This window comes from Rhinatrema bivittatum, chromosome 5, assembly GCF_901001135.1.
Source record: "Rhinatrema bivittatum chromosome 5, aRhiBiv1.1, whole genome shotgun sequence".
In the NCBI taxonomy this organism is placed as follows: Eukaryota; Metazoa; Chordata; class Amphibia; order Gymnophiona; family Rhinatrematidae; genus Rhinatrema; species Rhinatrema bivittatum.
The window spans coordinates 376,509,239-376,522,151 of NC_042619.1; the positions used below are offsets into that span (position 1 = coordinate 376,509,239).

Genomic DNA, 12,913 nt, shown 5'->3' on the forward strand with positions numbered 1-12,913 from the left:
TATTAAAAAGTCATTATTAAAAAAATAAAAACTTTTTTAATCCTTCACTAAGATCTCAGATATTGATAAAAAACATTAATTAAAATTTAAAAGATGTAGATTCCTAAAATGATGACAAAAGTTCAACTACATATCAAACATACCCAGAAAATGTTTTATCCATTCCTGCTTAAGAAAATAATATTTAACAATATATCTGCTTCTCAGCAGGTACAAAGATAAATTTACCTTAAACATTAAAATTAAAAGATGTAAATTCCTAAAGGTAAATTTATCTTTGTACCTGCTGAGAAGCAGATATATTGTTAAATATTATTTTCTTAAGCAGGAATGGATAAAACATTTTCTGGGTATGTTTGATATGTAGTTGAACTTTTGTCATCATTTTAGGAATCTACATCTTTTAAATTTTAATTAATGTTTTTTATCAATATCTGAGATCTTAGTGAAGGATTAAAAACGTTTTTATTTTTTTAGTAATGACTTTTTAATATTTATAAGATCTGAAAGATGTTGCTAATTTGATTATTGTTCTTAGATATTGATGTTAATTTATTTTTGGTTTGTTTGTAGCCCCTGAGGCAGCGGTTTTTGAACCGCGAAACTCGGCCTGAGTCGGGCAATTTGTGAACACGTCTCTGTTTTAATAAACAATTGAAAAAGATCAAGGCATCTATTTTTGTGTTTATCCAGTGTGGTGTATGTCCAGTAACGCTATAAAAATGATACATATTATTAATAGTAATAGCACAGTTCCTTGTAGAAGTGGAATAAAAATTAATTTCCATAGTCAGAGATTATCTAGTTTATGAAGCTGGAACATCTCTGCAATGAGTGCCTGGGCTTGGTTTCACAGCCAAATGATCTAAAATTAACAATCTTTGTCTCCACAACAGCTTCAAAAGTGAACATATCCTGCAAAGCATTCATTGGCTATAATGTGAGTTTTGAAGATGCACAATTAATCCCTATCTATTGGCTTATAAACAAAGCATTTACTGAAAAGTATCCTGATATAGAAGAAGTACATTCAAAGTAAGTATCTACCGATTTCTTGATCATTATTTTAATAGCAGGATATTGTTTGCAGACAGGAGTACAACCGATATAAGGTAGCTTTGTTAAATCTACAACAGGTGAAGCCATTGGTATATTGATCTTGCTGTTTCTTTTTTTATTAAGCTATTTGTTGGTGTTTTCTTTCACCATAACTTATGAAACTGCTATTTGCATAAAGAGAGCAGATAGCTCCAAACCACAAGACACAGGCTGGGCCAAGTTGGTTTTACCCCATCACCAAGCTAAAAGAAATTTGAATATCTGCAGGTCCTTTAGGGCTATTTGGTCACTTTATATTTGTGTTTTATAGAATGGAAATTTGTGTTTGAGTTGTTTTTTTTCATTAAGAGGTTTTTTTTTAATTCATTTTTTTGTTTCATTTAGGGGTGGATTTTCAAAGGGTTACGAATCTGCGCCCGCACGTAGGTTTAAAAATCTGTCCCTTAATGTTTTTTTCGGTTTGGTTTATTTGCTGAACTGAAATATACATTGTGGGGCGGATTTTAAAAGACTTAAGTGTGAATATCCAGTTGCATTTACGTGCGTAGGTGGGTTACGCGCGCCGAGCCTATTTCGCATAGGCCCGGCAATGCGCCAAAGCCCCGGGACGCACGTATGTCCCGGGGTTTGAAAAAAGGGGCGGGGCAAGGGCGGGTCCAGGGCGGGGGCATGGCCATAGGCCTCATATGGCCGCTAGGCTGGGGGATCGCTCGCCGGCACTTGGCCGGCGCGGGCAACCTACGCCTGCCCAGAGGCAGGCGCAACTTATAAAATAAAGGTAGGGGGGGATTTAAGTAGGGCTGGGGGGCGGGTTAGATAGGGGAAGGGAGGGGAAGGTGGGGGGGGGGGCTGAAGGAAAGTTCCCTCCGAGGCCGCTCCGATTTACGTGCGTAGGTGGGTTATGCGCGCCGATTTCGGAGCGGCCTCAGAAGGAACGGGGAAAGCCATCGGGGCTCCCCTAGGGCTCGGCGCGCGCAAGGTGCACAAGTGCGCACCCCCTTGTGCGCGCCGACCCCGGATTTTATAACATGCGCGCGGCTGCGTGCGCATGTTATAAAACCGGGCGTAGATTTGTGCGCGCCGGTTTGCGCGCACAAATCTACGCATACATGTAGGTATTAAAATGTGCCCCTGAATGAAATTTAAAAAAACCAAACAAAATGGGGGCCTCTTTGCACCCCACCCCCACTGCTTCCTCAGGTCCTGGGACTGGGTCCCCCCCCCCCCGAGGGCCCTTTACATCCCACCTCCACCAGTTGCCCGGGTCTGGGGGTTTTCCTGGGCCCCCTCAGCAACCCTGCCCTCCACAAATAAGCTGAGGCCGGGGCCTCCCTCGGCCCCTCCCATGCCCCTTTTCGTGTGGATCATCCCGGGCAGGAACAGTCACTCCTGCCCTGCCAGCTTCCTCTTTAAAAATGGAGCCCGATGCCCCTGAGCCTGGTGCCAGGTTTGACGTCAGTAAAATGGTGCTGGGTCTCCGGTCCAGCCAACATCATTTTTAAAGGGAAGGGGGCAAGGCAGGAGTAACTGGGGATTGCTCCTGCCCCCTTCCGCAGACGAAGACTCCTACGAAAGGGGTAAGTGGGGGCCGGGAGGGGCCTAGCCTTGGCTTATTTGCGGGAGCTGGGGGCAAAGGGCCCGGGGAGGACATAGCTGGGCTTAGTTCAGCTCAGGCCAGGGAGGATTGGACCTTGGTCCTGGGTTATTGGGGGGGGAGTAGAGGGCTTGGGGAGGCCCCGGGACCTGAGGAAGCAGTGGAGGAGTTAGAGGGGGGCAGAGAGGCCACCTTTTAAAAAAAATGTTTAACATTTTTTAGAAATGAACTAATAATATCTGAAAATTTTCCGATATTTTCGGACAAGCCTGTTTTAGGTTTGTTCCATTTGGAATAAACATAAAATAGATTTTTTCTTTCTGAAAAGCCATTTGTTTAGAAATGAATGCACATCCCTTGCTCATTGCTCATGTTCTCTGTTTTTCGTTTTCTTGCAGAGCACTGCCAAGTGGAGAGGTAACTTATGTGGAATCCTTCCTGGTTATAAATAAAGTCACTAAGGCATTTTACAATGCATCTTTCACATGTGTTGTGTCCAGCGCTTCAGGGATGGATTTTTCTTTCTTGTACCTGATTCAGCCAAAACATCCAGGTTTGTTCCCTGTTCAGTGTCGGCAAGTCTTCTAGCACTGTAGTGCTAACTAGATTTTCTAAGGATATGTCCGATACATGTGGCATGAGAAGATAAGATTACGTTTTGCCATGCCGGATCAGACCCAGTGGTCAGCTTCATAACGTCTTTTTTTAGTTAATTAAAAGGAACGGTAAAGTTTGCTCTGATTTTGTTACCTTATTTTGATTAGTTCTTGCCTTCATTTGCTCTTCATTCATATTTCTGTGACAACCTTGTTTTGGTAATGTACACTGCTGCTAGCTCCTTGTTATAGAACTTCCCAGCATTCAGGGGAGCCTTTAATACCTAAATCAAATACTTACTAAACAGTTTATAATCTCATTGAAAAACAATCCCCACTTTACCCCATCCGTCCATCCATCCAAACCTCACCAAACCTCAAATCAATTCTTTAATACGTAAACATAAGAACTTCCATACTGAATCAGACCAAGGGACTATCAAGCCAGGTATTCCATTTCCAACAGTGGCCAAGCCATGTCACAGGCACCTGCCAGTAGGGATGTGAATCATTTTTTGATGATTTAAAAAAATCGTCCGATATTTTTTAAATCGTCAAAAATCATTAGAGTGCACGATACAATAGAAATTTCCCCCGATTTATCGTGAAAAATCGTTAATGGGTTAGTGTCCACTAACGGGAGTTATTTGGGGGGAGGGCGGGAAAACCGGCACACCAAAACAACCCCTAAACCCACCCCGACCCTTTAAAACTAAACCCTTACCTTCCCCCACCCGAACCCCCCCAAAACCTTTTACGAGTACCTGGTGGTCCAGTGGAAGCCCTGGGATCAATCTCCTGCTCTCGGGCCATCGGTGCCATTTTGGCTGCCACTAATAAAAATGGCGCCGATGGCCCGATAAAAAAAAAACCAACCCACCGACCCTTTAAAAATGACCCCTTTGCTTCCCCCGCCCTCCTGAACCCCCCCAAAACCATTATAAAATTACCTGGTGGTCCAGTGGGGGCACGGGGAGTGATCTCCCGCTCTCGGGCCATTGGCTGCCACTAATCAAAATGGCGCTTATGGCCCTTTGCCCTTACCATGTGACAGGGTATCCGTGCCATTGGCCGGATCCTGTCACATGGTAGGAGCACTGGATGGCCGGTGCCATCTTGTGCTCCTACCATGTGACAGGGGCTGACCAATGGCACCGGTAGCCCCTGTGACATAGTAAGGGCAAAGGCTATCGGCGCCATTTTGAATACTGGCAGCCGACGGTCTGAGTGCAGGAGGTCGCTCCCGGACCCCTGCTGGACCACCAGGGGCTTTTGGCAAGTCTTGGGGACCCTCCTGACCCCACAAGACTTGCCAAAAGTCCAGCGGGGGTCCGGGAGTGACCTCCTGCACTCGGAACGTCGGTTGCCAGTATTCAAAATGGTGCCGATAGCCTTTGCCCTTACTATGTCACAGGGGCTACCGGTGCCATTGGTCAGCCCCTATCACATGGTAGGAGCACAAGATGGCGCCGGCCATTGTTCTTGTGTCCCTGGCCCTAAGCATAGAAGATTATTTACAGCATGTAACCTCTATTATGCGCACAAGAGCCAGGCCTCTGCGGGGAGGGGTGGGTCGGGTTGGAGAGCTGGGTGGGATGGGACAGCGCCATTCCTCGCTGTCCCGGAGCCTCGTGTGCTGGCTGGCTGCCAGTGCACGCAAGTTACATCAGGTCTGGCCCTGAAGTAACTTGCGAAATACAAGGTTAAAAAAAAAGGGTTTTAGAGGGTGGGAATGAGAGGAGAAGGGGAATGGAGGTTAGGTTAGGGTAGGGGGGTAGGAAAGTTCCCTCCCAGTCTGCTCCTTAATTTTAGTGGACTGGGCGGGAACTTGGGAAGGCCCCCAATGCGTCCCGTGCGAAAGTAGCCAAATTCAACCCCCCTTGCATGTACTGCCCCTGATTTTATAACATGTGTGCATCAGCGCTCATGTTATAAAATCGTGCGTTCATGTGCGCATGCTGGGTAGCATGCACACATGGATACGCGAGCGTACTTTTCAAAATCTACCCCTTTGGTTTTAAAGACAGAGTAAAGTCCATAACAATTCAAAATTTCTTGCATCCATCACTACTAGAATCCCTACTCTATCTATAGTCAAAGATTTAGGGATATCTGGGTCAATAAATCTTGATAAATATAGAATTTCTGTTTTTGATATATTTAGAAACAATTTATTCATTTACCAATCATTTAGCGTAATCAAACAATCAGTAAACTTCTTAAGAGAACAATCAATCAAATCTATGATAGGTAGAAAAAAATTGGAGATCATTAGCAAAAAGACAATATCCTACATCCATTTGAGACAAGATGTGACATATTGGAGCCATGTAAACATTAAACAAAGAAGCCGAAAGGGTAGAACCTTGGGAAACCCTTGTACTCAATTGAAACTCGCCAGATTTCTTTCCTGAGATATAGATTGATTGAGTTTGATCCTTCAATAAAAAAGCAAACCACTTCAAAACAGTATCTCCTATCCCAATGTTGGATAAACATTTAAGTAAAATAGAGTGGTCAATAGTGTCAAAAGCTGCAGTTAAATCTAAGAGAACAAGAAAAAAATCCAGTTCCACAATCAAACCCCCGCCTAAAAATATGAAAGAGTGATAACAGTAAGGTCTCAATGTTATGATTAGCATGGAATCCAAGCAACAAAGCACGAGCTAGGGCTGCACTTTATATATCAGTTCATGCACGACAAGTGCAGACAAACACTCTTGTAGGTCCAGAGGTTTTTCATGCATTAAATATTTTTAATTTTTAAATTTTTAAACACGGCAACTCCACTGTTTTAATGCAAGCACATTTCAATGCAATTCCACGGGTCCCCCGACATGGACCCCATGTTTCGCCAAACTGGCTGCTTCGGGAGGGACAGCACAGATAGGAATTAGTTCTGTAAAAACAAATGTAAATAATGACAATTCAGAAGGGACCATACCCATAAACTGGACAGTAGCCGACAACATAACAGACACGTAAATTAATTATACCGATATTTAGTGGGAAGTTATCAACCAAGCTGTAAGTGTTCCAAAACGTACCTTTCTCTATACAGTATAACAGGTGTACGGATAGATAGGAATTTTAAACAGATAGGAAATTTTGGCACGAATCCTCTAACCAATCAGAGAACAGGAATGGGAAACCAAATACCAGATGGCATGACTTAGGTGATGAGATTTCACTCTAATTCACAATTTAAGCCACAGAATCTAAAAGGAAAATAAATTTTTAAGGAGCAGCTCGGGATAATTACCCCCCCCCCCACTCCGTGCAGGCAGTTGAACCACATCGATTACAAATAATTTTAAGTCAGATAATGTATGAGAGTACTGGACCCAGTGTTCCACCAACGGAGCGTTTTCTGTGCAATGTTTTATATTTGACCGGTGTTCGATAATACGGGTCTTAACCATTCGTGACATTTTCCCCACGTATAGTTTCAAACAGGGACAAATAATAACATACACAACCCCAGTAGATGAACAGTCAGAACGACCTCGTAACACAAAAGTTCTCTGTGTGGTCGGGTGTACAAAATTTGACATAACCGTAGTTAAGGAGCATACAGAACAATGGCCACAAGGACTGTGGCCACTTTCAACATCAGATTGTCTAATTGGGGTATCATAGCCAGAGTGAACAAGCATATCTCTCAAATTCTTACCCCTCCGATATGTGAAATGGAGGGAAGAATTCAAGATTGTGCTCATTGCTAAGGCTGACCAATGTTTACGAATAATGTTAGAAAACTATTACACTTCCTTACTCTAGCATAAATTTCAATTAAGAAATGGTCTGACCAAAGAACTTTCTCACATTTTACACTAAAAGAATCAAAGTGGGAAAAAATGTCTGAAAGAAAACTAGGTCTAAAGTGTGTGCATGCGAAAGAGTGAGTTGATTGATTAGCTGAGACCATCTGAAAACCCTCAGACTCTAATATGATCTTACAATGATGGGTAAGGGGTACAGTTCAATATGAAGATTAAAATCCTCGAGGACTAAAAAGTCCTTGATATCTGCATTACCAGTGCATTACCAGTGCAGTCTCAGAACAGAATCGAGCTTCAGGACTTTCAGCTCATCACCAAGGTTCTCCCACCTCTTTTATAAGATCTTGGTTGAGAAAAAATTTGATAACCATTTGTTTGAAGCTGGTTCAACAAGAAAGCATCCGACTCCAATAGCCAAGATTCAGTGATGCAGACGAAATCTGGCTGAGATTTTTGAATTAGATCAATAACAATAGGAATCTTTTTTTTTTGAATGGCTTGAAAGATTAAGAAGGCATTGAATTGAGACTGAGAATATGATGCATTCTTTTTGAACTCAGCTAGCACCCTGTTCATTCTAGTATAATTATTAGAAGAAATCTCGGCATATCTCCCCCTCCCCCATATCACTGGAATCTGTTTACTTCTATTGGGCTAAACAAAACCTACTTACAATAAAATGTTGACATAGTCTTGTTTCGTTGGCACGCCTTCACCCTTCTGATGATGTCTAGCCACCAGTTTCATTAGAAATGATTAGAAAATCCCAATTTGGCAGCCCAAAATAGGCTGCATTTATTTCCCCGTTAATTATAATGGGGAAATAAATGAACAAATAAAACAATTTTTTTTTTGTTTGAAACTAATAAAATAAATACAGATGCCTTACAAAATGAATGAATGAACAAAAAAAAAATTATTCTGCTCCTCACATCAGGATGCACCACAGATTCAACACTGCTCCCTCTCCTTCTGATGTCTAACATCAAGCTTTTAACTTCTCACTGCTTCCAGAAAACTCTAGGCATCTCTATACGCCCTGTTGGAATGATCCATTTTGGAAGTCTCCTGATTGGTGCTCTAGGAAAGGATCAAACCACCTATCTACACTGCACAAACATGTCCTTTATAAAAGGGACACATTGTTTATAAGGAATTCTATATTAATGCATGGTTTCCTTTCATATTTACATAGGAATGCCTGTTTGGCAGCATGTGGTACTGGGCATTGTAATACTGACTTGTTTGGTTCTGCTGGCAATTTGCATCTATATCTTTTTCAAGATTGACATTATCCTCTTTTATCATACGTCCTGCAAAAGGAAGACTAAAGAAGGTAAGTGGTTTCTAGATTCATTACCTTAGTACTAAGTTATCAAGGCTTGCCTTGGTTTTATAATTTAAGAAATGAACAAGTTAGATAGCTCAGTCTGAACAGAATGCTAAAACGTATTACAGTTCTACTGATAGATTGGATGTTTTAGATCAGCACTTGTTTTGCTTACCAGGCCTGTTGCACTCCATTGACACTGCCATGGTATTTGTGTGTGTGTGTGTGTGTGTGTGTGTGTGTAAAACCATTTGCTGGTAGGTAGGGTACAAATCCCCTTCTGGTTTTTGGGTTATTAAAATAGTGATCAAGTATTTCTTGTAGTGGACAAGGCCCCATGTGATCCTTCCAATAGGCAGGGAGTGTTAACCCTCTGTACTTATATAAATCGCCCTCTCAGTTGTTGGCTTTTTAGATAGGGACCTTCTGCTGGCAGCTTTTACTTCACGGAAACTCAAGCCCTGACAAGAATGAGTTCAGTCCAAACATGGGACGATGGTTCCAAAATGGCTTTTACATTGAGAAAAGATTCGGGGGTTACTTGAACAAAGTCCATAGTCACAAGCGCCACAGTGAAAATAATCCACAGTAGGTAGCAGGGCAATACAAGAGAAATTGCACTTTCTTGATTGAATTCATATTCTGGACCACTTAGCCCAGTTCATTCTCCATTTGGACAGAACTATATCTGGAGCTGCTAGAAAATGCATAACCAACAGTATACCTAGAAATAAAATCATAACGTAGGAAGTCATCTGACTTGATGATGATATGGCAATTCTGCTCATTAAAAGTCTTTCAAAGGCACTGTGTGCATTATAAGGAAGGATTCACTTCACACTATGATGGGTTTGCTGGTAGTAGAGGGAAGATTTCCATAAAATACATTTAGAGCACATAGCAGAGATACTTGCAGCTGGATACTCCTGCCCTCCCCTTCCACTTCACAGAAAGATGATGCTACATAATGCAGGTAGTGGGTACAAGGTGGCTACACCTTTTATTTAAAGAAAATACAATTATTCTATCAAACAAAATACAGATATAAACAAGTATGTAGTGGCAACAGCCGTACCTCTTACTCTTACCCTTCTTTCATTGTGGCCTTGATCGGCTACTAGCCATACTCATTTTCAATTTTAACATTAGGTCTACCAGCCCACCTTTGTGGCACCCAGGCTAACAAGTCTGCCTAAAATGGTGGGCAATGATCTGTCAAGGGAGCACGGGTGTACCTCCAGAGTCCACAGCTGGGACGCCTAGGCCCTTGGCAATGCAAAGTCATGTCTATCCCAGCCAGCACTTCTTGCCATACTCACTTTCAGTTGTAATAATGAGGCTATTAACCTGCCTTTATGACACCTGGCCAAATTGGGCAATTTCAAAAAGTTGGCAATGAACAGTCCAGGGAAGGATGGTATACCCCTAAGTTGCACAGCTGGGATTCCCCAATCTGTGGTCATGACCAATCCAGCCAGCATTTCCTGATCTGTGGCTGCCTCTAAGACTTTTAAGTGCCTTGCTGGGGCTGGTGACTCATCCCCGAGGGTGATGATTGGCCTGTGGAGGGCAGTGAAATTTCCCCTCTCTCTCTCTTCTTGCTTATGGCACTTCACACCACATGCAAGGCAAACAAAGCGCAGTGGTAGTGGTGGTGGTGGAGAAGAGTGCAGGTGGGACCACAATGCTCAGCCCTGCTAAAAAGAAAAATTAGTAAAATACGTCAGTGATATTGGTTGGTTCCATTATAATCGATGGAGGAAGTTCAGAATCAGCACTATGGTGATCAACTAGCTGTCACGCCTCATGATACCGGTAATGGTATTAGCATTGATTATAATAATTCTGCAGAACTAGATTATATTATAATAATTCTGGGTCACCAGCCCCAGCAAGGCACTTATTTATATAAGTGCATATATATATATATATATATATATATATATATCTGTGATGGGTGAGGAAAAGGGGCTGCACTGAGTAGGAGAGGTAAATGAGTATCACAGATACAATCACATATAATCACATACATAATACAACAAAACTATAACATAACAAAAAAATCTATCCAAAGGTTCAAAAAGCTCTGTCAATGATTTATGCAGATAAAAGAGGCATCATATACAAAAGGTATATCAAATAACACTAATGATCACATTAATTCATAGTTCATCACTTAGGGGTAGATTTTATAAATTTACGCGCGCGTGTACTTTTGTTCACGCACCAGGCGTGAACAAAAGTACTCTGGATTTTATAAGATACGCGCGTAGCCGATAAAATCCGGGGTCGGCGTGCGCAAAGGGGTGCACATTTGTACAACCTGCGCGCGCCAAGCCCGGCGCGTGCTGCCTGTTCCCTCCAAGGCACATGCCGCCGAGCTTATGCAAAATAGGCTCGGCGCGCACAGGGGCCTTTTAAGAGGGTTACGCGCATAACTTATGCGCGTAACCCTTTTAAAATCCGGCCCTTACTGTATAAATATATATATGTATCCACAAGGAACATAAGAACATGATATTCCATACTGGGTCCGACCAAGAGTCCATCAAGCCCAGTATCCTGTTTCCAACAGTGGCCAATCCAAGTCACAAGTACCTGGCAAGTGCCCAAACATTGGATAGATCACAAGCTACTATTGCTTATTAACTACCGTAATAGCAGTTTATGGATTTAACCTCTAGGAACTTATCCAAACCTTTTTTAAACCCAGTAACACTAACTGTAAAACCATATCCCATGCCAATGAATTTCAGAGTTTAACTATGTGACGAGTGAAAAAGAATTTTCTTCGATTTGTTTTAAATGAACTACTTGCTAACTTCATGGAGTGCCCCCTGGTCCTTCTATTACCTGAGAGAGTAAATAACCGATTTACATTAACTTGTTCAAGTCCTTTCATGAATTTTGTAGACTTCTATCATATCCCCCCCTCAGTCATCTCTTCTCCAAACTGAACAGCCCTAACTTCTTTAGCCTTTCCTCATAGGGCAGCCATTCAATGCCCCATAATAGTTTGGTCGCCCTTCTCTGCACTTTCTCCAGTGCAGCTATATCCTTTTTGCGATGCGGGGACTAGAATTGTACATGGTATTCAAGGTGCGGTCTCACCATGGAGCAATACAGAGGCATTATGACATCCTCTGTTTTATTTTCCATTCCCTTCTTAATAATTTCTAACATTCTGTTTACGTTTTTGATTGCCACAGCATACTGGGCCAACGATTTCAATGTATTATCCACTAGGGATGTGTATCGTTTTTTAACGATTTAAATTATCGTCCGATAATTTTAAAACCGTCATTAATCGGTAAGGGACTCGATACAATAGGAATTCCCTCGATTTATCGTGAAAAATCGTTAAATCGAGTACGGGAATTATTTGGGGGGAGGGCGGGAAAACCGGCGCACCAAAACAACCCCTAAACCCACCCTGACCCTTTAAAACCAATCCTTTACCCTCCCCCACCCTCCCGTCCCCCCCCCAAAATGTTAAATTACCTGATGGTCCAGTGGGGGGGGGGCCCGGCGCAATCTCCCGCTCTCGGGCGGTCGCTCCCTGTGACATAGTGAGGGCAAAGGCGATTGGCGCCATTTTGAAACCAGTCCAGCACCGGCACCGACACCGAGGGTATGATTGAAGGGATGGCTCCCGGACCCCCCGCTAGCCCACCAGGTACATGTAAAAGGTTTTGGGGGGGGGTCGGGAGGGTGAGAGAAGCAAAGGGGTAATTTGTAAAGGGTCGGGGTAGGTTTTTTTTTATCGGGCCATCTGCGCCATTTTTATCAGTGGTAGCCAAAATGGCACCGATGGCCCGAGAGCGGGAGATCGCGCCGGGCCCCCCCCCCACTGGACCACCAGGTAATTTTACATTTTGGGGGGGGGGTTCGGGAGGGTGGGAGAGCAAAGGGGTCATTTGTAAAGGGTCGGGGTGGGGTTTTTTTTATCTGCTCAGGCCTCACTAAAAAATTAACGATGTGAATTGGAATCGGAACTGATTCCAATTCACATCTCTAACGATCCGATTTTTTTCTCCCTCCATCCGAACCTGATCGTTAAAACGATCGGGCATACGATTCACATCTCTATTATCCACTATGACACCTAGTTCTCTTTCCTAGGTGGTAGCTCCTAAGATAGAACCTAACATTGTGTAACTGCAACAAAGGTTATTTTTCCCTATATGCATCACTTTGTACTTTTCCACGTTAAACTTCATCTGCCATTTAGAAGCCCAATCTTCCAGTCTCACAAGGTCCTCCTGCAATTCTTCACAATCCACTTGAAATTCATCTACTCTGCATAATTTTGTGTCATCTGCAAATTTGATCACCTCACTCATTGTACCCCTTTCCAGATCATTTATATATATATTAAAAAGCAGCGGTCCAAGTACAGATCCATGAGGCATCCACTGCTTACATTTTTCCACTGTGAAAACTGGCTACTTAATCCTTCTCTCTGTTTCCTGTCTTTTAACCAACTTGCAATCCACAAAAAGGACATTGCCTCCAATCCCATGACTTTTTAGTTTTCTTAGAAGTCTCTCAT

General features: G+C 42.7%; 1 protein-coding gene across 1 annotated transcript in view; it reads left to right on the top strand.

The window, feature by feature from the left end:
- Window positions 1-12,913, top strand: part of LOC115092477 (interleukin-1 receptor type 1-like) — a 140,201-nt gene that overhangs the window by 116,480 nt on the left and 10,808 nt on the right. The window contains exons 10-12 of the mRNA XM_029603319.1: window positions 897-1,035; window positions 3,052-3,206; window positions 8,227-8,367. Coding sequence (XP_029459179.1) covers window positions 897-1,035; window positions 3,052-3,206; window positions 8,227-8,367 — 435 coding nt within the window. The remainder of the gene's footprint in view (window positions 1-896; window positions 1,036-3,051; window positions 3,207-8,226; window positions 8,368-12,913) is intronic.